Source organism: Podarcis pityusensis (genome assembly GCF_964106645.2).
Source record: "Podarcis pityusensis genome assembly, chromosome: 13".
Taxonomy (NCBI): Eukaryota; Metazoa; Chordata; class Lepidosauria; order Squamata; family Lacertidae; genus Podarcis; species Podarcis pityusensis.
The window spans coordinates 1097184-1117215 of NC_138038.1; the positions used below are offsets into that span (position 1 = coordinate 1097184).

Genomic DNA, 20032 nt, shown 5'->3' on the forward strand with positions numbered 1-20032 from the left:
CCCCCCCCCGGGTAGCTCTGTGTCACAGGGATGTGATGGCCTGGGGTGTCAGCCTTGGCAGCTGCTGTGGGCCTTCCCCAGTCTGGGGCCCTGCAGGTGTTTGGGGAGTTGTAATCCAAGGGCTGGACAAGGCTGATTATAGCCCACAACCCAAGCCTTGGTTTTTGCTTTAGAGTGAAATTGTGTTTGACCCGGAAACTACAACTAATCCAGAATGCGGCAGCTAGACTGGTGACTGGGAGCGGCCGCCAAGACCATATAACACCAGTCTTGAAAGACCTACACTGGCTTCCAGTACGTTTCCGAGCACAATTCAATGTGTTGGTGCTGACCTTTAAAGCCCTAAACGGCCTCGGCCCAGTATACCTGACGGAGCGTCTCCACCTCCATCGTTCTGCCCAGACACAGAGGTCCAGCGCCAAGGGCCTTCTGGTGGTTCCCTTGCTACGAGAAGCCAAGTTACAGGGAACCAGGCAGAGGGCCTTCTTGGTAGTGGCGCCCGCCCTGTGGAACGCCCTCCCACCAGATGTCAAAGAGAAAAATAACTACCAAACTTTTAGAAGACATCTGAAGGCAGCCCTGTTTAGGGAAGCTTTTAATGTTTAATAGGTTATTGTATTTTAGTGTTTTGTTGGAAGCCACCCAGAGTGGCTGGGGAAACCCAGCCAGATGGGTGGGGTATAAATAATAAATTATTATTATTATTATTATTATTATTATTATTATTATTATTATTGAAATTTGTGTGTCCTAGTATGGGGGAAAAGCTCATTTGCCCAGAGGGCTTCATTTGGGACAAGGACTGGGCTCTAGGACATGTGTCCAGTGCTTTGACTTCAGGTGTGGGAAGTTTATGAGGGAGGGAGCACCCATTGTCTGCCACCGATTCCCAGCCAGTGCCCAAGCATGGAGAGACTGTGGGCCTCCAGATGTTGTTGGGCTTCAACTCTCAGCAATCTGCATGGCTGCCGGTCCGGGATTATGGGGCTGGAGGCCAGCAATACCTGGAGAGCCACAACAAGTCCCTCCTTTTTTATGTAGAAACCTAAGTAAAGCTAACCCTGGCTTTCCTCTCTCTGTCCCTTGAAATAGTGTGGCTTGCCACTCAGAACCATAGCACGCTGGTCACCGAGACGACGGTGGTCCCTTTTCTCCCCGTCAATCCCGAGTACTCCTCAACAAGGAACCAGGTATGTTTCTCATGCCATTTCTCTGTCATCTGAGGAGGAAACTTATTCCCAAGCCCTAAACACAGGGAGATGATTTTCCATCTATCAGATTTCTACCTTTGCTGGACAAATTCAGAAGTGGATTGCTGGAATGCACCGTATGTGGAGGCTTTCTGGGATCTGGTTTGGAATCTCTTGCTGGTGCAGAATGCATTGGCAAACTGCTAAGCAGGGAGCTTCCGGTCAAGAACATGGAGCACCAGGGTTAAAGCAGCTTCACTGGCAGCCCATCTGCTTCCGAGCCAGGTTCAAGGTTCTTGCACTGATTTGCAAAGCCCCACACAACTTTGGCCCAGGAAACCTCAGGGATGGCCTGAACCCTTGTATCCCAGCTTAGTCACTGAAATCCTCTGCAGCAGCAGATGTTGATCCCGGAGTTGGTGAGGCTCATTTGACAACAGTGGGAAAATGAGCCTGAGGAACCCTCTGCCACTAGAGATTCACCAGGTGCCTTCTGTGCCAACTTTTAAATGCCTGCTGAAAATTGTTCTGTTCTGCCAGGACTATGCAGGCAGTTAACTATACATCCTTCCACAATGGTTAACTGTTGTCTGGTTTGGGTTTTTTTGTAAATAATTTTTATTCATTTTCCAATTAAAAAACATTCATATTAGTAACAAATCAAACCAAATCTTTCCACATTCAAAAACAAAAAACAATATAGCCAATTATATAATCTAAATTAATTTTAATTTTAATTAATTAATTTCAATGGGACTTCCCGTATTCTGGATTTCAAAAGCCAAATATCCATCCTTTATCTTTCAGCTATCTTCTCTATTACTTCACAGTTTTCCAATCCTGATATTAACAATCTCCTCTCTTCCTCAGTCAGTTGCTGGTATAACTCACTATCTTGTTTTATTTGACCATTTCTTATTTCTGTTATCACGCAGGGGGCTTTTTCCACATTGTTCTTAGTTTTAATATTTTGAAGCACAGTCCACTTTGATGGCCCCTTCCTTTTCTGCTGATTGTTGTTCTAATAGGCTCTGGGCTTCCATCCATGGTTGAAATTAATTAGCGACTTCTCACTGTCTTTGATCTTTGATGTTTCAAATGTACTGTACTTGGCAATCAGTAAGTCACACAAAGATTGTTTCGGTTTCCTCATAAAAACACACGCCAGCTCTCAGGGGCCCTTGGACAGCTGGCAGGCATCCAGAGTTCACCGCCACTCTTTTCTCAAACTCTAATGTTCCATGCAAGCAAATGTGTCCTCTGTAAAGTACACCCCTTTTGCAATTCCAATAAAAAAAAAAAATCCAATCTCCCCCCATTGAAGGAGGTTTTTTCTGATCATATCCTCCTTAGCCCAAGCTGTTCTGATCATATCTGATCCTGCTCTGCCAATTTCGATCAGGGCTCTCCGCCAAGGACTGTGATGAGTCAATAAGTCCAATTATTTTACTCCTCCTGCGTTTCCTTTGGGTAATTAATTATTTCTTGATGGGGTTCGCCAAATCATGAAATAGTAAATATAACAAATACAAAAGTATGGCAGCCGTTCACCTCATTCATCAAAACGACAAGAAAGGAGTCTTTTTGAAGTCCGAAACTTGACCTCCAACGACTGTGTAGTTTAGCAGATTTTTCTTTTAACTCTTTCCATCTAGAACATGCCTTTTTTTTGCCAAATCTTTTAATTGTTAGGAAACAGGGACTCCCGGCTGATGAGACTGACTTTGGAGAGTTGCCAAATTCGTGCCTTGGACATCACCCAGAGTCCCTGCCTCCGCATCTTGTTGCGGAGCGCAGATAACGGACTATCTGCAGGTGGCACAGCTCCCCCCTTCCCTGGGGGGTGGCCAGGATTAATTACCCTCATTTAACCCTGAATTACTGACACGACTGGCTGTCCGATCTCTTGGGAGGCCACCATATCTGTTTTTAACCTTTTAAAGGTTTTTCTTACATGATTTTATTGCTGTAAGCCGTGTATGTGGTGTGTGTGTGTACGTATATGTGTATGTGTGTGTGTGCCCATGCCCACACATATCTGTGATACAGCTGTATACAAATATCTGTATGAATAAATAAACAAACTGTGCATCTTGGTTCTGAATACTGAACCTGTTGCTGATATTATCTTGGGAACAAGGAGATGCCAAGAGCTCTGAGCTTTCCTTCTGCTGGAAATGGATTTTTCCAGAAAGCCTGGGAAGGCATGAATCTGTAAAGGAGGCGAAGGATCTGCTTTCTGTTCCTGCTTCTCTGGCTGCTTTCTTCTATCGCCTTGCAAGCTCCTCCAGCTCCTCTAAGACCTTGTCTTGCCTCTTGTCTTTCAGGGAAGGCAAAAGCTGGCTCGCTTTAATGCCCATGAATTTGCAACACTTGTCATAGACATTCTTGGGGATGCCAAGCGAAGGCAGCAAGGGAACCCTGTCCCAAGTTCCAGAGGTAAGTCCCTGTTTGGACGACTGGCTGACTTGAGTTTTCAGGACAGATAAAGGGACGTCCTTCTTCATGCAGCACATAGTTAAACTATGGGACTCGCTTCCACAGGAGGCAGTGATGGCCTCCAGCTTGGATGGCTTTTAAAAAGGGTTGGACAAACTCCTGGAGGAGATAAGGGCTATTGATGGCTACTAACCCTAATGCTTCTGCTCTGCCGCCACAGTCAGAGGCAGCAGTGCTTCTGAATACCAGTTGATGAAGCCACAGGAGGGAGGAGGGCTCTTGTGCTCAGATACCACTTGTGGGTTTTCCGTAGGCATCTGTTTGACCAAACAGGATGCTGGACTAGATGGGCCATTGGCCTGATTCAGCAGGTTCTGCTTGTGTGCTTAGGACCCTAGTGCAGGCAAAAGTACAAAGGGATCCTGGTGAAGGCTTCAGCTGACTCCTTCCTGCTGCCTGTTTCCCTTTTGTTCTGGTTCATGGAGCTGCATTCTCTAGGCTGGTCATTTTGAGGAATGCCACATTCTGCACACATTCCCTAAACATCAGGCATTTGGTTGCTGCTTTTGCAGAAAATGTAGAGCTGATCCTGAAGTCTGTCAACAGCCAGCACAGTACAGAGTGTCAGGATAATGACCAGCCTGACTACGACAGCGTTGCCTCTGACGAAGAAGTGGATCTGGAAACAAGCTCAGTCAAGGCACCCCGGCAGAAGGTGAGCCTGTGCAGAGATATCTAGAGGGCGGCAGCATGTTGGAAGGGGCTGTGCAAAAAGGCTGCTCCTCACGAAGCGCTCGCCTCAGGCCCATCACTGCTGCTAAAAGGTGAACAGTCCTTTGCAGAGTGAGCCTTGTCCCTGCTTATTTGAGCAGCTGGGCCTCTATCCCCAGCACTCTTGGTTAATTTGAAAAGAGATTTGTAAGGCTGCTTGGTTCCCCTTCCAGGTCTGGAAGGAGACTTACGGCCTCTCCTGACTTTAAAGGAGAGAGAGAGAGATGGTACTTCAAAATCCTTGAGGTGTTTGGGGACACCTGCCTTTGGACCAGCATAAACCCTTTGATGCTAATTTTGAGAGCCTATCTCACTTTTGACTTCTGAGTTGAAAACTTCTAGTTATATTGATTCATTTGTGAATTGCCTTTGGAGTTGTTTGTTTTATGTTTGTTTCTGATGTGCAGTATATAAGTGGCACTGAATTCTGTATCATGCCATAGTATTCTCAGAGGCTTCATTGTTTATTATTTAACATGTCCCTTTTGACTTTGGTCCTCAAAGTGAGAGGAAACAGCTGTGTCTAAATGAGCAACACATCATTGTGTGTTGCGTTTTGCAGAGCCTAGATTCAGACTTGTCGGATGGACCCATCACAACCCAGGAATATCTGCAGGTTAAAAACGCCCTGGTGGCTTCGGAGATGAAAATCCAGCAGTTAATGAAGGTGAACGTCAACTTGAGCGATGAGCTGAGGATCATGCAGAAGAAGGTAGCATGAGAGTGAACGAGAGAGGGTTTAGTTTAGTGCGCCTTGAGTAAAAACCCCACATGCATGAAAAGGGCAGAATGTTGAAAGCTCAAAAAAAAGGACTGCAGAGCCTTCTGCAACCTGAGACCCTCCCGCTGGCTGTTGGGTTCCAACTCCCATCATCCCTAACCACTCTGGTCAGTGGCCAGGGTTCATGGGAGTTGGAGTCCTGCAGGGTAGCAGGTTGGTGAAGCATGGTCTAGCTTCAACTTCCTGATTGATGGTGATCAACCGTACTCAGCCGGGGCTCCCCACTCCATGAGCCGCAGGGTGTCCAATCCTGCACGAAGTTGTCCCTCACTGTTCACTGTGAAAGAAAAGGAAATGGAAGCCTTCTGTTCCTGTTAATTCCTCTTGGGATTGCTCAGGCTTGGACCCCCATAGATCAAATATTCATCACTTGCATCCCTAGACCACAGCCCTGGTCACCTTAATTCATAGTTTTCCCCTCCCCCCACCCGCTGATCTCAGTCACCCCATTAAGGAAAGGCATGACTGCAAATGGTTTACGGTGGGTCTGTACAGCCATTTATGGATTCTCCCGTGTGGTGAGATTTTAAATCCATGAATTTCTTAAGTGGTCAAGGGCAATGCTTTGTCTATGCTGTGTCAATAAAGTGAAAGAGTTTGCCTTTATTTTATATTTTTCTGTGCTGTCTTCTCCATAGCATGAAAAAGGAGAATGATAAACAAAATTATCCTGTTCTTTCTTTGAGAAGCTCAGGATGGGATACACTGTGTGGGCCTCTTGTCTTCACTGCAGCCCTGTGGGGTAGGCTAAGCCGAGGGAGACCGAGGAGTCCAAAGCCCTCCCAGTGAGCTTCATGGCAAATCAGGGATGTAAGCCCTGGTCTCCCTCATCATAGTCCAGTGCTCAAACCACAGCACTACCTGTTCTCAGCTCACAGTTTCCACCATGGCCGTGATCTACTGTGTGAGAGCAAACCCAGTGATCATAGCAAAATGTTTTGCAAAATATGAGCAATGGGGATCATAGAATCCTAGAATTGTAGAGTTGGAAGGGACCACAGGAGTCATCTAGTCCAACCTCTGACAATGCAGGAATCTTTTCTCAACTTGGGGCTTGAACCCACGAACCTGAGATGATGAGTCTCGTGCTCCACCAACTGAGCCCTTTCAGTTCTCAGTTCAATGTCACTAGATTTGTGAGCCTTGCTAAAATTATAATGGGCTTCTGGGAATGTGTGTAGGACTTTGAGTGCAAACTGTAGCTCCCCCCACCTACTTCTTCATCTCCCCCAAAGATTTTCAGCAAGGAGCAGCAGCTGACCACAAAGCCCCTCTTGGCCGTGTTTTGTGTTTTAGATGGGTGGCCAGGGCTACTGCAGGCAGTGGGGAGGTGGTTTGAGAAATATGTTGCAGCTTAGAGTAAGAAGGAAGAGGAGGGGCTGAGGAAGGGTATTCACAGGCCTTCGGGGGTGGGAGAGAGAACTAACTTCCAAAGGCAGCGAAAGGGTTTTTTCTTTCTCTTTTCAAGATCTCTCTGACCCAATACTGCAATTGCATGGCTTAGCCTCTCAGTGCTATGTAAAGTTCCTCCCCCTCCCCTTTATGATGGATGTAGCAATTCATGAGCCGCCAGGGGGTGTGGGCAACTTCCTCCTTTTATATCTATTTGCGGGGGGGGGGGGGAGAAAGCAGGAGCGCCAGCTGCTTTAAACTGCGCAGAAAACTGCAGAAGGTCCACCAGATGTTTTATGGCTCTTCCTCCTGATTAATTGTGCCCTTAGCTGACTTGAGGACATTGTTGGGAATCTCTTGTGATGGGGCTCCTGTTCTGATCCCCCTTGTTGTGTTTACATTCCAGTGGCCTTGTCCCTCTCTCTTGTGCAAATAGGTTTGAGTCTCGTTTCGTCTTCCACTTCCTGCGGTGACATTGCCATTTCCCCAGTTCCCTCTTTTCTCTGATTTGACTGTTGGGCGCTTGGCCTGAGTCAGCCACTTTTAAAGAATGTTGCTAAAGCTGCTGTCTGCGTTGCTCAGAAACTTGGCCTAGCTTGGGTTCACGTTGCTAGATGTTGGAGCTCCTCTTGACACACACAACGCCACCTGAAATTTTGGGCTCCCAAAGCTTTGAGAATGTAACTGATTTGGCAGACGTTTCCTATAAAAGGAAAAGACTGCCTTTAAAAACAGAAAGACAAGCAAAACCTGGCTAGCTGGTGACAGTTTTCAAGCATGAGGATGCACCGACTGTGCTGCCCCCCTCCCCCAATTCTTGCTTTGCTGTGCTGTGGGGACATCCAAGCCCCCACTCTGAAATGTTTTATTCCAGCTTCAGACTCTACAGAGTGAGAACACGAGTCTCCGGCGGCAGGCCACAACAAACGCCTCCCTGACTCCCGCTGGCTCTGAGTACCCAGACGCCGGCAGCCACTCTTCCTTGATCTGGCGGCCCTCTGTGCGCAGCAGCCGGCCCATGTCCATGTACGAGACAGGATCAGCCCAGAAGCCCTACTTGCCATTGGCCGAGGTCTCCTACCCAGAGGAGCACATCACGTCGCGGCTGCAGCCGTTCCCTCCCCACGTAAGTAAGACCACCAACCTGCTGCCTCTTTGGGGGGGCTGCTTGGGCTTGCCTCACTCAGCCTGCCCCCAATCTGGGGCTCTCCAGATGTTGGGCAAGGCTGGCCATGTCCCTGGGAGAAGTGCCTCTCTCTGCGGACAGAGCATCTCTGCCTAGCTGTCTGGGGCTGTAGCATTTCTGCTGTGCAGACTGGAGCTTTGGCCTTCCGCTTGCCCTCTTCATTTCACCTTTCGCCAACCTGGTGCCCGTCATATGAGGACGGACTGCTGTTGCTCAGTGGGGAGAGAAAGCTGCTCTGTGCATGCTCAAGGAACCTTAAGCATACACTACGACTGCTTGTCAGTTTCTCTGATGAAGAGGGGCAATCAAATATGAAAGAGGGGTGGTGGTCAGTTAGCACCTTGAAAGATGTGGGACCCCAGGAGGGGGGCAGGGGGATCCGCAGGGGGCTTCTTCCCATGGGCTCCTCCATTACTTCAAAGCCAGAGTTTGCTCACGCCAACGTCCAAGCACCCTGAGCTCCTTGCAGTGGTGTGTCTTTGTCTTTCCTCACTCAGTTCTTTTGCACCTTTGACTTGCTGATGCTGATGCTTGCCTCTTTGTGTCTTGCTGGATTTCAGAGATGTTGCTCTTGCACCCATTACCCACTCTTGGGACATTCTATTGTGGGTTTATTGATCTAAATCAAATCCCTTATGAATACACAGTGGAAGTGAGGAACAGGTTTAAGGATTTAGATTGGCTGGATAGAGTGCCTGAAGAACTATGGATGGAGGCTCGCAACATTATACAGGAGGCAGCTGGATGATATTCCAGCTGAACTATTTAAAATTTTAAAAGATGGTGCTGTTAAGGTGCTACACTCAATATGCCAGCAAATTTGGAAAACTCAGCAGTGGCCAGAGGATTGGAGAAGATCAGTCTACATCCCAATCCCAAAGAAGGGCAGTGTCAAAGAATGCTTCAATACCGCACAATTGCACTCATTTCACACGCTAGCAAGGTTATGCTTAAAATTCTACAAGGCAGGCTTGAGCACAGTGTGGACCGAGAACTCCCAGAAGTGCAAGCTGGATTTCGAAGGGGCAGAGGAACCAGAGACCAAATTGCAAACATGCGCTGGATTATGGAGAAAGCTAGAGAGTTCCAGAAAGACATCTACTTCTGCTTCATTGACTATGCAAAAGCCTTTGACTGTGTCAACCACAGCAAACTATGGCAAGTTCTTAAAGAAATGGGAGTGCCTGATCACCTCATCTGTCTCCTGAGAAATCTCTATGTAGGACAAGAAGCTACAGTTAGAACTGGATATGGAACAACTGATGGGTTCAAAATTGGGAAAGGAGTACGACAAGGCTGTATACAGTCTCCCTACTTATTTAACTTATATGCAGAATTCATCATGCGAAAGGCTGGGCTGGATGAATCCCAAACTGGAATTAAGATTGCTGGAAGAAATATCAACAACCTCAGATATGCAGATGACACAACCTTGATGGCAGAAAGTGAGGAGGAATTAAAGAACCTTTTAATGAGGGTGAAAGAGGAGAGCGCAAAATATGGTCTGAAGCTCAACATCAAAAAAACAAAGATCATGGCCACTGGGCCCATCACTTCCTGGCAAATAGAAGGGGAAGAAATGGAGGCAGTGAGAGATTTTACTTTCTTGGGCTCCATGATCACTGCAGATGGTGACAGCAGTCACGAAATTAAAAGACGCCTGCTTCTTGGGAGAAAGGCGATGACAAACCTAGACAGCATCTTAAAAAGCATAAAGCCATGGTTTTCCCAGTAGTGATGTATGGAAGGGAGAGCTGGACCATAAAGAAGGCTGATCGCTGAAGAATTGATGCTTTTGAATTCTGGTGCTGGAGGAGACTCTTGAGAGTCCCATGGACTGCAAGAAGATCAAACCTATCCATTCTGAAGGAAATCAGCCCTGAGTGCTCACTGGAAGGACAGATCCTGAAGCTGAGGCTCCAATACTTTGGCCACCTCATGAGAAGAGAAGACTCCCTGGAAAAGACCCTGATGTTGGGGAAATGGAGGGCACAAGGAGAAGGGGATGACAGAGGACGAGATGGTTGGACAGTGTTCTCGAAGCTACCAGCATGAGTCTGACCAAACTGCGGGAGGCAGTGGAAGACAGGAGGGCCTGGCGTGCTCTGGTCCATGGGGTCACGAAGAGTCGGACACGACTAAACGACTAAACAACAACGTTGTGGGGTTCTTTCTTTTTTATAAGAACCTGCTTTTATACTGTGCACATGTGCCTGCGCGCGCATGTGTGTATCTTTCTCTCCCTTATTTTTAGGCAGGGAGGAACGGGCTGGTGACCGGCTATTCTTCCTCCATGCCTTTTTTCTCCATTCTCTCCTGGTTGGGATACAGAAACACACAAAGGGTTGTGTACAGTACATCTTCCCTGGAAAAGCCCCCACTTCTGCTAGCAGAGCTGTTCCTTCTCCTTCTTCTGCAGGAGGGTCACTTCTTATCCACCCCTCCAACTCTACCATGCCTGAGCTTCTGGCCCTGTGGATCCACCATGCCTGTGCCTCCCCCCCTTATTTCTATCTCAGCTGCTTGAACTGCGAAGCTGCCTGGCAGATCAAGCTGGAGTGCTGGCTGAGACTGAGGCCGCCTGAGAAGGTTTAATTGTTCTGCGTTGGGGGAGGGGCTGCTGTGCCAGCTGGACCAGAAATTGGGGGAGGCTGTAATGCTTGCAAGGCAGTCCCCAGAATCTCTTGCTCAATCTGCTGGTGGTTTTGCTGGCCACCTGGGCAAAGAAGCCCTGGAGCCGAGAGGGAGAAGGGCAGCTGGGCAGGGGCCTGTGGTGACAGCTGGGAGGGGGGCGCAGCTGAGAAGGCCATAGTCACAGCAAGGAATAAAGCTCTTGGGGTGTGTCGGGGGCTGTTCCAGCTTAAGGAGCAACGTAGTAAAGCCAGGGGAAGGGGAGTCCAGAAGAGGAGCCAAGCAGGATGGGGGGGGGGCAGACCACAGATGGATTTGCACAGGATGCAGTCGACAAGAATCACAAGATCATCAAGTTGGAAGGGACCCTGAGGGTCACCTAGTCCAACCCCCTGCAATGTAGAAATCACAACTAAAGCATCCAAGACAGATGGCCATCCACCTCTGTTTAGGGTGTGTGAGCAGAGATACAGCAAGTTTTAAGAGTGGGGACTCCTGGCTTCCAGCAGACGTGCCCCTTCAGTGATATCAGAGCAGCTCAGCCAATGGCAGCCAGAGAATCGCCTGTCATTAAAGTGGCACCGCAGGGTCAGAGTTTAGCTTGTGCCATCAAGAGGGATGAAGCAAGAAGGAAAAGGAAAAGGAAAAGGGGGGAGGCAGTTGGAGGGCGGAGAAGGCAATGGGGGAGATCCGTCCTCTTCCTAGGGGTTCTTTCTCCTGGTGATGCAGAACCATGGAAAAGCAAGATGACAAAAGTGTGCTTTTGATACCATCTGTGCAAGGAGATGCCTGTTCCTTATATTCCTGTCCTTTAGCCTTCCAGAATTTAATTTCTGGATCTGATATTCTATTTATTCTGGTCTCTCTGGATTTTGCTCTGCTCTTAAATTGCCCTCAAAGTGTTCTGTAGGTATTGGAGAAACGGGTGTTGGGTCTTCCCATCCACCCACATGTAAACCCCTCCCTTAATGAGCTGATACCCAGATCACTTTTACTCCATGGTGTGCTGTCCACTTCATAGGTAATTAGTTCAGAAATCCTTCAGGCAGAGGGCAAAACAGGGAAGAGGGTAATTGCAGCTTTGTAGGGGTGGAGCTCCCCAAACAAGAAATTTCCCAGCACTTTAAAGCATCAGCAGTGGCCAAAATCCAGCAGGGTTGGCACCTCCCTGCCTCTTGTGGGAAAGAGTTCCATAGTTTTAACTGTGCAGGGTACAAAGAAGGACTTTCTTTTGTCTGTCCATTGGCTGACCCCAGTGCATTCAAGTCGGAGGGTGAATGTATCACTTTGTCCATGCTGTATATGGAAGCCCAGAGGGCTGGCATAGCCTTATGCTGAGAAACGCTGGTGTTTTTGGAATGAGGGCAGTGGTTATCCTCTCCAGTTAAAAGGTTTGGACAGCAGTAGCAGTGGGGGCAACGGACCCTCTGCTTGAGAGCAGTGAGAGTAAGTAGCCCTGGGTTAGGCAGAGCAAAGGTCTGGCTATAAGAGCATCTTGTCTGGCTGTATCTATGAATCTGGTGGCACTCATCTTGCTTCCTGCCCTTTCTCTTCCAGGCATCCAAACTGGAAAAGCAGAGCAGCCTGCCTGAAGGGGATTATGACAATGCCGTTCCTGCGCTGGAGCCCGACGAGACAGGGTAGGCATCAGGAGAGCATGGGCTGTGTATGAGTATTACTGTTGATTAGTATTTATTACCCACACTTCACCGTAAGGGCCCAGAGCAGGTTGCAGCATTAAAACACCATATGAAAAGTAAATTTAAGCGACTTACAAGCATAAAAGTAAGGTGGGCTCTACAAACTTTGTCTCAGGTGACAAAGGCCAGGGTCAAGAGGAGCCTTTTCAGCCTTTTTCAGGCTCCAGGTGCCTCTGTGAGGGGGGAGGTCCCTAGGTCAGAACCCAAGAAGGTCTTTCCTGTGTTTGAGGTGTATATGTGGGTTGGAGCTTTGGACACCCAATGTGCTCACCTTGAATTGGGCCAGGTAAGGAGCTGGCAGCCAGTGTGGCTGTTTTAAAACAGGGCTTATATGAAATCTAAATGGGTGGGAAACCCATGAAGACTTCCAGAGGTTTCTGGACTCCAGCCTCCCGTCATCCCTGAGCATTGCCCATGCTGGCTGCAGGGGCTGCTGGGAGTTGGAGTCCTGCGACCTCTGGAGGGTCCCCCACAAGCAGCGTTGTCCCTGTCCTCCTGGTTTGTAGCTGGGCTCACACACAGCCTCCTCTGCCAGCTGGAGGCCCTCCACCTCTTGCAGGACTCCAACTCCCAGCAGCCAGGGATTGTGGGATCTGAAGTCCAGCAGCGGCCAAAAGTCCACAGATAACACAGGGTCCCTTCAGTTCCTTTCAAAGTGCAACATGGCAACCCTCAAGACTGGGCAGGAAGTTTTGCTCATGCCTCAGTGTGACTCCTGTAATCGAGCCAGGCTGCGTTTTCACAAGCGAGTGAAGAAAAGCCCCTGCCTCCCCGGTTCTCTCCCCAATTGGCCCTGGGTAAAGCTGTAGGCAGTGAGCCAGAGCCTCCAGGAAGCAGATCTTTTCTGGGCCTTGTTCATGACTGCCTATAAGTGGAGGATGAATCTTGGGGTGAAGGAGGTTGCCTGTTCTTTACCTGACAGCCAAGGCCAGCTGGCTGGGGACTTGGGGTGGAGAGCAAAGAGCACCATTGGCAGCCTTGCAGATGTCCCCCCGCCCCCAGTTTCTTTAGTGGCTTGTTTCATATCAGTCTTCAAAGGGAGAGGAAAACAGTTATCCTCTGGAAATTCTCTCTTGGCCACTTGGCAGAGATTCTGATTTGCCAGAGACAGTCAGGCAAGTGGCCCTCTGAAACGCTTGCGTGTGTGTGTGTGTGTGTGTGTGTGTTGGCAGAATCAGCAGGAAGGCCAGGCAGCGAAGCACCTTCCGACAGGGAGAAGGGCCCACATCCGAGGCCAAGGACCCAGATGCCAGCCCCAGCCTCCCCAGCACAGAGGACGTAATTCGGAAAACAGAGCAGATCACCAAGAACATCCAGGAGCTTCTGCGGGCAGCTCAGGAGAACAAACACGACAGGTGAGGAGGCCAGGAAGTCAGAGCAGAGGTCCCTGGAAGAAGCGCTTGAGTATCCTGGTCTGCGTTGAGCAAAAGTGCTCTTCCCCCATCAGGAGGGATCCTGGAATCAATTAGATGAGGCAGCATGCAGAGCGATGATGATGCGTGTGTGTCTTGCAAGTGTGGGTTGACGTCCTTCTTTCTTTAAAGAAAGAGAGGCCCAAATTCTTGTACACCTGGCTGGCTTTGCTACCTTTTCCATCCAAGGCAACTGGCAGCTTTTATTTTCATCCTTCTGGACCTCCTAACAGGCCAGGATCTGGTGCTTAAAATCATGCCTTCCTCCTCTTTAGCTGGGAAAGGGTGTGTCTACAAGAGGAGTCCTGAACTACACAAGTATCTGATGGTGTCCTGGATTTTCCCACGCCCCTTCCTGCTCGCCCCATTCGGGGTTGGAGGGGTGTCAAGAGGCAGAAGTGACCCTGGGAGTTTGGGAGGGGGGAAGCTTGAGTCACATGTGTGTCCTCTTGAGCAAAAGTGTAGGTTATGACAGCTTTATGCGCTCCTTGGTTCTGCAAGCGCTCCGTTGGGCTGTGAGGCACTCCTGTGCTGAAAAACCTCTCTCTCTCCTCTCTCTGGTTTTCCTCCTTGGGGTGCCCAGGCCATTCAGGCACAGCAGCGCCCCCAAGCTTAGGCACAGCCTGGGCTGTTTCAGTCCCCTGGTTCCATGGGCCGAGCGAGCGTCTCTGCAGCCTCTGACCCTCCGGCAGCCTGACCCTCCCGCCACCTGGTATTCTGGCCTCTGTCCCTGCCTCCCAGGCACAGTGTCCTTTTTCTTTCTTTGGGGCCCTCCCCTCCCCTCCCCTCCCAAGCATGGGGTCTTTAGCGGTTATGCAAGAAAGGCAGCAGAACACCCTGGCCCAGCCTGCTCAGCACCATTTGGGAGAGGAGCTGGGGTTCAGTGGGAGTGCAGTTTGGGGCCAGCAAGCGGGGGGAGGGTTCCTTCATCCAGCCTGGCATTTTTTGTCTGCTCCGTCCCTGGTACCCTAATGTGCAGCAGTGAAAGGGGAAACCTTCTTTGACCATCCACAGGGGTGTCACCTGCTCAGCTGGCACCCTGTGTTTCATCACAGGTTGTACTTGCCTCGTGGGACTTTCTGAGCTCACTTGAGGGCAGAAAACAGAAGCGCAGGCAGCTGATGTCTGAAAGAGAGACCTAAATCCAGATGAAGAATCCTGTACCTCTGAGAAGCCCCACAAGAGCTAAAGGAAAAGGTTGAGGCCCTGGCATTTGGTGATGGGACACCCCCTCCTCAACCATGGAGAAAGATGGCCTGGGAACAGGATGAGTGCTAAGAGGCAGGGAGTGGGAGGGTGCAAGGGAGCAGCTTCATCTTTGAGCTTTAGGAAGGTCCTGGCTGCTCTTGGAGCACAGCAGGAGCTCTGCTTATCCTAGGTGGGCTTGCTGAAATGGGCTTTTCATTTTCTTGTTCAGGTGAGGGACGTGTGTCCCTAACACACACAGTTGAACTCCAACTCCCAGCATAGAATCATAGAATCATAGAGTTGGAAGAGACCACAAGGGCCATCGAGTCCAACCCCCTGCCAAGCAGGAAACACCATCAGAGCACTCCTGACATATGGTTGTCAAGCCTCTGCTTAAAGACCTCCAAAGAAGGGGACTCCACCACACTCCTTGGCAGCAAATTCCACTGTCGAACAGCTCTTACTGTCAGGAAGTTCTTCCTAATGTTTAGGTGGAATCTTCTTTCTTGTAGTTTGGATCCATTGCTCCGTGTCCGCTTCTCTGGAGCAGCAGAAAACAACCTTTCTTCCTCCTCTATGTGACATCCTTTTATATATTTGAACATGGCTATCATATCACCCCTTAACCTCCTCTTCTCCAGGCTAAACATGCCCAGCTCCCTTAGCCGTTCCTCATAAGGCATCGTTTCCAGGCCTTTGACCATTTTGGTTGCCCTCCTCTGGACACGTTCCAGTTTGTCAGTGTCCTTCTTGAACTGTGGTGCCCAGAACTGGACACAGTACTCCAGGTGAGGTCTGACCAGAACAGAATACAGTGGCACTAATACTTCCCTTGATCTAGATGCTATACTCCTATTGATGCAGCCCAGAATTGCATTGGCTTTTTTAGCTGCCGCGTCACACTGTTGGCTCATGTCAAGTTTGTGGTCAACCAAGACTCCTAGATCCTTTTCACATGTACTGCTCTCAAGCCAGGTGTCACCCATCTTGTATTTGTGCCTCTCATTTTTTTTGCCCAAGTGCAATACTTTACATTTCTCCCTGTTAAAATTCATCTTGTTTGTTTTGGCCCAGTTCTCGGCTTTCTTAAAGTCAAGAAATTGAGTCCTAGTATGCTTGGCTGCTCCTTTCCGCTGTATAGTAAATTTCAGAAGAGCATGATCACTCGCGCCTAATGATCCTTCCACTTCTACCCCACTAACCAGGTCATCAACATTGGTTAGGACCAGATCTAAAATGGCTGTTCCTCTTGTTGCTTCTCCCACTTTCTGGGCAATGAAGTTGTCTGCAAGGCCAGTGAGGAATCTGTTTGACCTTATGCTCTTGGCTGAGTTTGACATCCAACAAATATCCGGGTAATTGAAGTCCCCCATTACTACTATCTCCCTTCCTTTTGCATACTTGGCCATCTGTTCCAGGAAGGCATCATCTATGTCCTCCGTTTGGTTTGGGGATCTATAGTAAACTCCCACAATGAGGTCACTGTTATTCTTCTCTCCCTTAATTTTGACCCAAATGCTCTCACTTTGGCTTTGAGGTTCTAAATCTTGGCTCTCTTCACAGGTATACACATCCCTGACATATAACGCCACTCCTCCTCCTTTCTTGTCTGGTCTGTTTCTCTGAAATAGATTGTATCCCTCCATTATTACATTCCAATCGTGGGACTTATCCCACCAGGTTTCAGTGATGCCTATTATGTCATATTTAGTTTGCTGTACCAAGAGCTCAAGCTCATCTTGTTTATTTCCCATGCTTTGCGCATTAGTGTACAGACATTGAAATCCATAAATCATTCCCCCGTGTCTCTTATTTAAGGATTTTTTCCTCCCACCACTAGGTCTGCGTGCTGTTTGCTCTATTTGGTCTATGACATTTGGATGATCATCTTCATCAATTGATAGACTCCTACCTTCAGGAGCACCGTCTCTCTCCCCCACATTAGTCAGTTTAAAGCCCTCCTGATGAGGTTTCTGAGATTTTTGGCAAAAACATTCCTCCCAACCGTTGTGAGGTGCAGCGCATCGCTTGCCCCAAGTCCATCTTCAAGAAACTGCAGTCCGTGATCTAAGAATCCAAACCGTTCCTGTTTACACCATTTGTGAAGCCAGCTGTTCACTTCCACTATTTTCCCCTCTCTCCCTGGGCCACGTCGTTCAACTGGGAGGACAGATGAGATGACAATTTGTGCATTTAATTGCTTCAATTTCCTGCCCAGAGCCTTGTAGTCTCTTTTGATCTTCTGGAGGCTATTGCTTGCAGTGTCATTGGTTCCCACATGAACCAAGAGGAAGGGGTATTTGTCAGTGGGTTTTATGATTCCTTGCAGTCGTTCAGTTACATCTTGGATCTTAGCCCCGGGGAGACAGCACACTTCCCAAGACATCTTGTCAGGCCCACAGATCACTGCTTCTGTTCCCCTCAGTAGGTCAGGGATGATGGGACCTATAGTCCAGTGGCATCTAGAGGGCTGCAGCCCTCTTGTACATGTTAAACTGGAACTCACTGCCACAGGAGGCAGGGATGGCCACTGGCCTGGATGGCTTTAAAAGGGCATTGGACAAATACAGGGAGGAGAATAAGGCTCTTAGCTGTGATGACTCTGCTCCCTGGGTCCCATCACCATCCTCCTGGGGTCTGGCAGCAACTGTTTGGGCTCCACATCTGTCTCCACCTCTGGTGGGCTTTAGATGAGACCTTCCTTGCCTCAAGCAACTTTCCTGCATAATCGTCCATGACTGACCCAGCTCCCCATCTCACCTGTCTGTCTGCCTGCCTGCCTGTGTCTCTGTGGCTTGAGTTTGGGGAGGAGCATGGAGGTTGGGCATGCAGCTGGTAGCAAGGAGGTTTGTGTGTGTGTGTGTTGACTGGGGGACTAATGCACACATGGCTGGGCCACAACCCCTGGCTAACAGTTCTGCACGCACCAGTTGGATTTCGTGGACTGTGTGGGTCTTGGCACTTCAGGCACACAGGCTCCAATCCCTGCTTGCCTGTAACTCCATCACGTCACTTTTTGGGGAGCAATTTTGGACACTATGACAAGCATTTTGCCCCCCCCCTCCCCGCTGCCACCACTGCTGCCGTCATGGAGGAGAAGACTGTTGATGCCTCCTCTCCACGATGGCTCTGCTCTGCCTCTACAGTTGGGAGAAGCAGTGCTTCTGAAACCCAGTTGCTGGAAACTGCAGGAGCGGAAAGGGCTCTGGGGCTTGGATCCAGCTTGTGGGTTTCCAACAGGCATCTCGTTGGCCCCTGTAAGTACAGAAAACTGGACTCGGTGGGCCCTTGGCTTGATCCAGCAGCCTCTTCTTAAGTTCTTAGGACCATTGCTCTCTGAAAGGGACAGTTTGCATCTCCTCTGCTCTCTCCCAGCACAATGAGACTCTTTTCTATGAGACAACTTAAAGCTTTTCTTCTGGCTACTATTTTTATTTTAAAGTCTCCACATAAAGGATTTGGACTTCCCATTTGTACTTCTTGTGTTGCCACTTGCCAAGGTGCATGAGGTGGGACTGGATGTGTGGACACCCTTGTTTTTAATGGCTTTGCCTCTGCAGCAACTAATGTCACCTTTTGTGGCCCTGGGGGTGGGGGAACTTGCTTCCCTTAGAATGACCTGCCCCCTCTCTCCCCTTGCAGCTATATCCCCTGCTCAGAAAGGATCCACGTGGCAGTGACGGAGATGGCTGCCCTCTTTCCAAAAGTGAGTAGCCCTGCAGAGGTCAGAGGGGGGCTCTGAATGCGGCAGGGACTCCCTTGTGGTGGCCAGCCTGTGGAAAGGACCAGAGGACTTATTTCATTTCACCTTTATCTCCAAGGAGCTCAAGGGAGCCTACATGGTTCTTCCCACTCCTCATTTAATCCCCACAACAGCTGTGTGAGGTAGGTTAGGCTGAGAGAGGCAGTGACTAGACCAAGGTCACACCCAGTGAGCTTCCTGCCCAAGTGGGGATTTGAACCCTGGCCTCTCTGAGGTCTTAGCCCGGCACTCTAACCAGGACACCCCGCTGGCTCTCTTGGGAGAACTCTTACCAGCCACAGGAAGTGGTCTTAGGCCAGACACACCAGGGGTCCCTCTAGCTCGGCACTGGCTGTCTCCATGGATGGGTGGCAGATCTGTAGGGTTTTGGACAAAGGGTCTGCATGCAGAGTGGGCTCCTTTGCCAGCCGTGAAGCTCTCTATTCCCATCCCGTCCTTATTAGTTTCTTTAAATGCAATATTTCATTGTGAGTTTTGTAAATAATAAAATATATTATAGTTATGTAAATCATCTTAATGTCCAGAGACTGGTAACATCTAACCAGATCTAAAGAGAAAGGGAATTCTGACACAATCATATTGTATACAGAGATGTAAAACCTTATGCCATAAATTCCGCTGCTCACACCTGAATCTCTGGCTGAGCGACACAGCGAGAAATAATCCAGGTTTGCCCACACTGAGTGAATGGTCAAAGGACAAGAAGGAGAGTCTGACTAAACAGCAGGAAAAGTTATCTGACAGTAAGGGAGTCTCTCAGAAGGTGGTGGGCTCCCTTTCACTGGAGGTTTTCAAACAAAGGTTGTATGGCTGCCTGTCAGGGATTCTTTAGCTGTGATTCCTGCATTGCAGTGGGGTGGACCAGATGACCCCTGGGGGTCCCTTCCAGTGCTACAGTTCTGATTCTAGGACACTGGAGCCAGTCTCAGCTCCCTGGATGAAGCCTTTCTCCAGGCCTAACTGTAAATCCTCTTAGGTCAGCGGTGGTGAACCTATGGCACGTGTGCCAGAGTGGGCACGCGGAGCCCTCACTGCTGGCACACATGCTATCGGCCCATCCGTGCTGTTGTTTTGTTGTTTTTTTCCATTTGTGCTCCCGCTCCTCCCCATGCTACTGCGTGCATCCACTGCTTAAACCCGGAACTTTTATTTTTCTTTTTTGCTGGTAGCCGGCGATTGTGTTCGGTGGTTGGTCTGTTTTTCAATTGGCTACAGCAGTGGCTGTTTCTGATTGGACATAACAGTGTTCGTTATTTGACCCTCGTGATTTTTTTTCTGCACTTTTTCCGGTGCTGGGGGGTAGTTCCCAGCTCCCCCCTCCAAGCCAGGCCTCGCCCATTCCCTTCTGCCCCCCCCACTCCAATCCTCCGCAGGCTCCTCGTCTCCCTTGGGCTTGACCTGCCTGGGCTAGGAGGGCACCTGTGCCCGCCACCTACCTGCGTACCTGGCCCAACCCAGTCTCACCCCTTTGCCATTGCTGGAGGGAAGGAGGGAGGGAGGAAGATGGGGAAGACCACACCGGGATCGCGGGCAGGTAGCAGGCAGGCAGGCAGGCACGGCTGTTGGGCTGGCTGGCTGG

General features: G+C 49.4%; 1 protein-coding gene across 6 annotated transcripts in view; it reads left to right on the forward strand.

The window, feature by feature from the left end:
• Positions 1-20032, forward strand: part of GIT2 (GIT ArfGAP 2) — a 34987-nt gene that overhangs the window by 11739 nt on the left and 3216 nt on the right. For 2 of the 6 annotated variants that reach the window (XM_080979193.1, XM_080979194.1), the window contains exons 11-19: positions 1093-1190; positions 3518-3629; positions 4202-4344; positions 4963-5112; positions 7448-7699; positions 11948-12030; positions 13263-13445; positions 14086-14214; positions 18333-18396. In XM_080979193.1, coding sequence (XP_080835319.1) covers positions 1093-1190; positions 3518-3629; positions 4202-4344; positions 4963-5112; positions 7448-7699; positions 11948-12030; positions 13263-13445; positions 14086-14214; positions 18333-18396 — 1214 coding nt within the window. Of the gene's footprint in view, positions 1-1092; positions 1191-3517; positions 3630-4201; positions 4345-4962; positions 5113-7447; positions 7700-10013; positions 10104-11947; positions 12031-13262; positions 13446-14085; positions 14215-18332; positions 18397-20032 lie in introns of all 6 variants that reach the window. The other 4 variants (XM_080979196.1, XM_080979198.1, XM_080979197.1 and 1 more) reach the window with 3 other exon arrangements.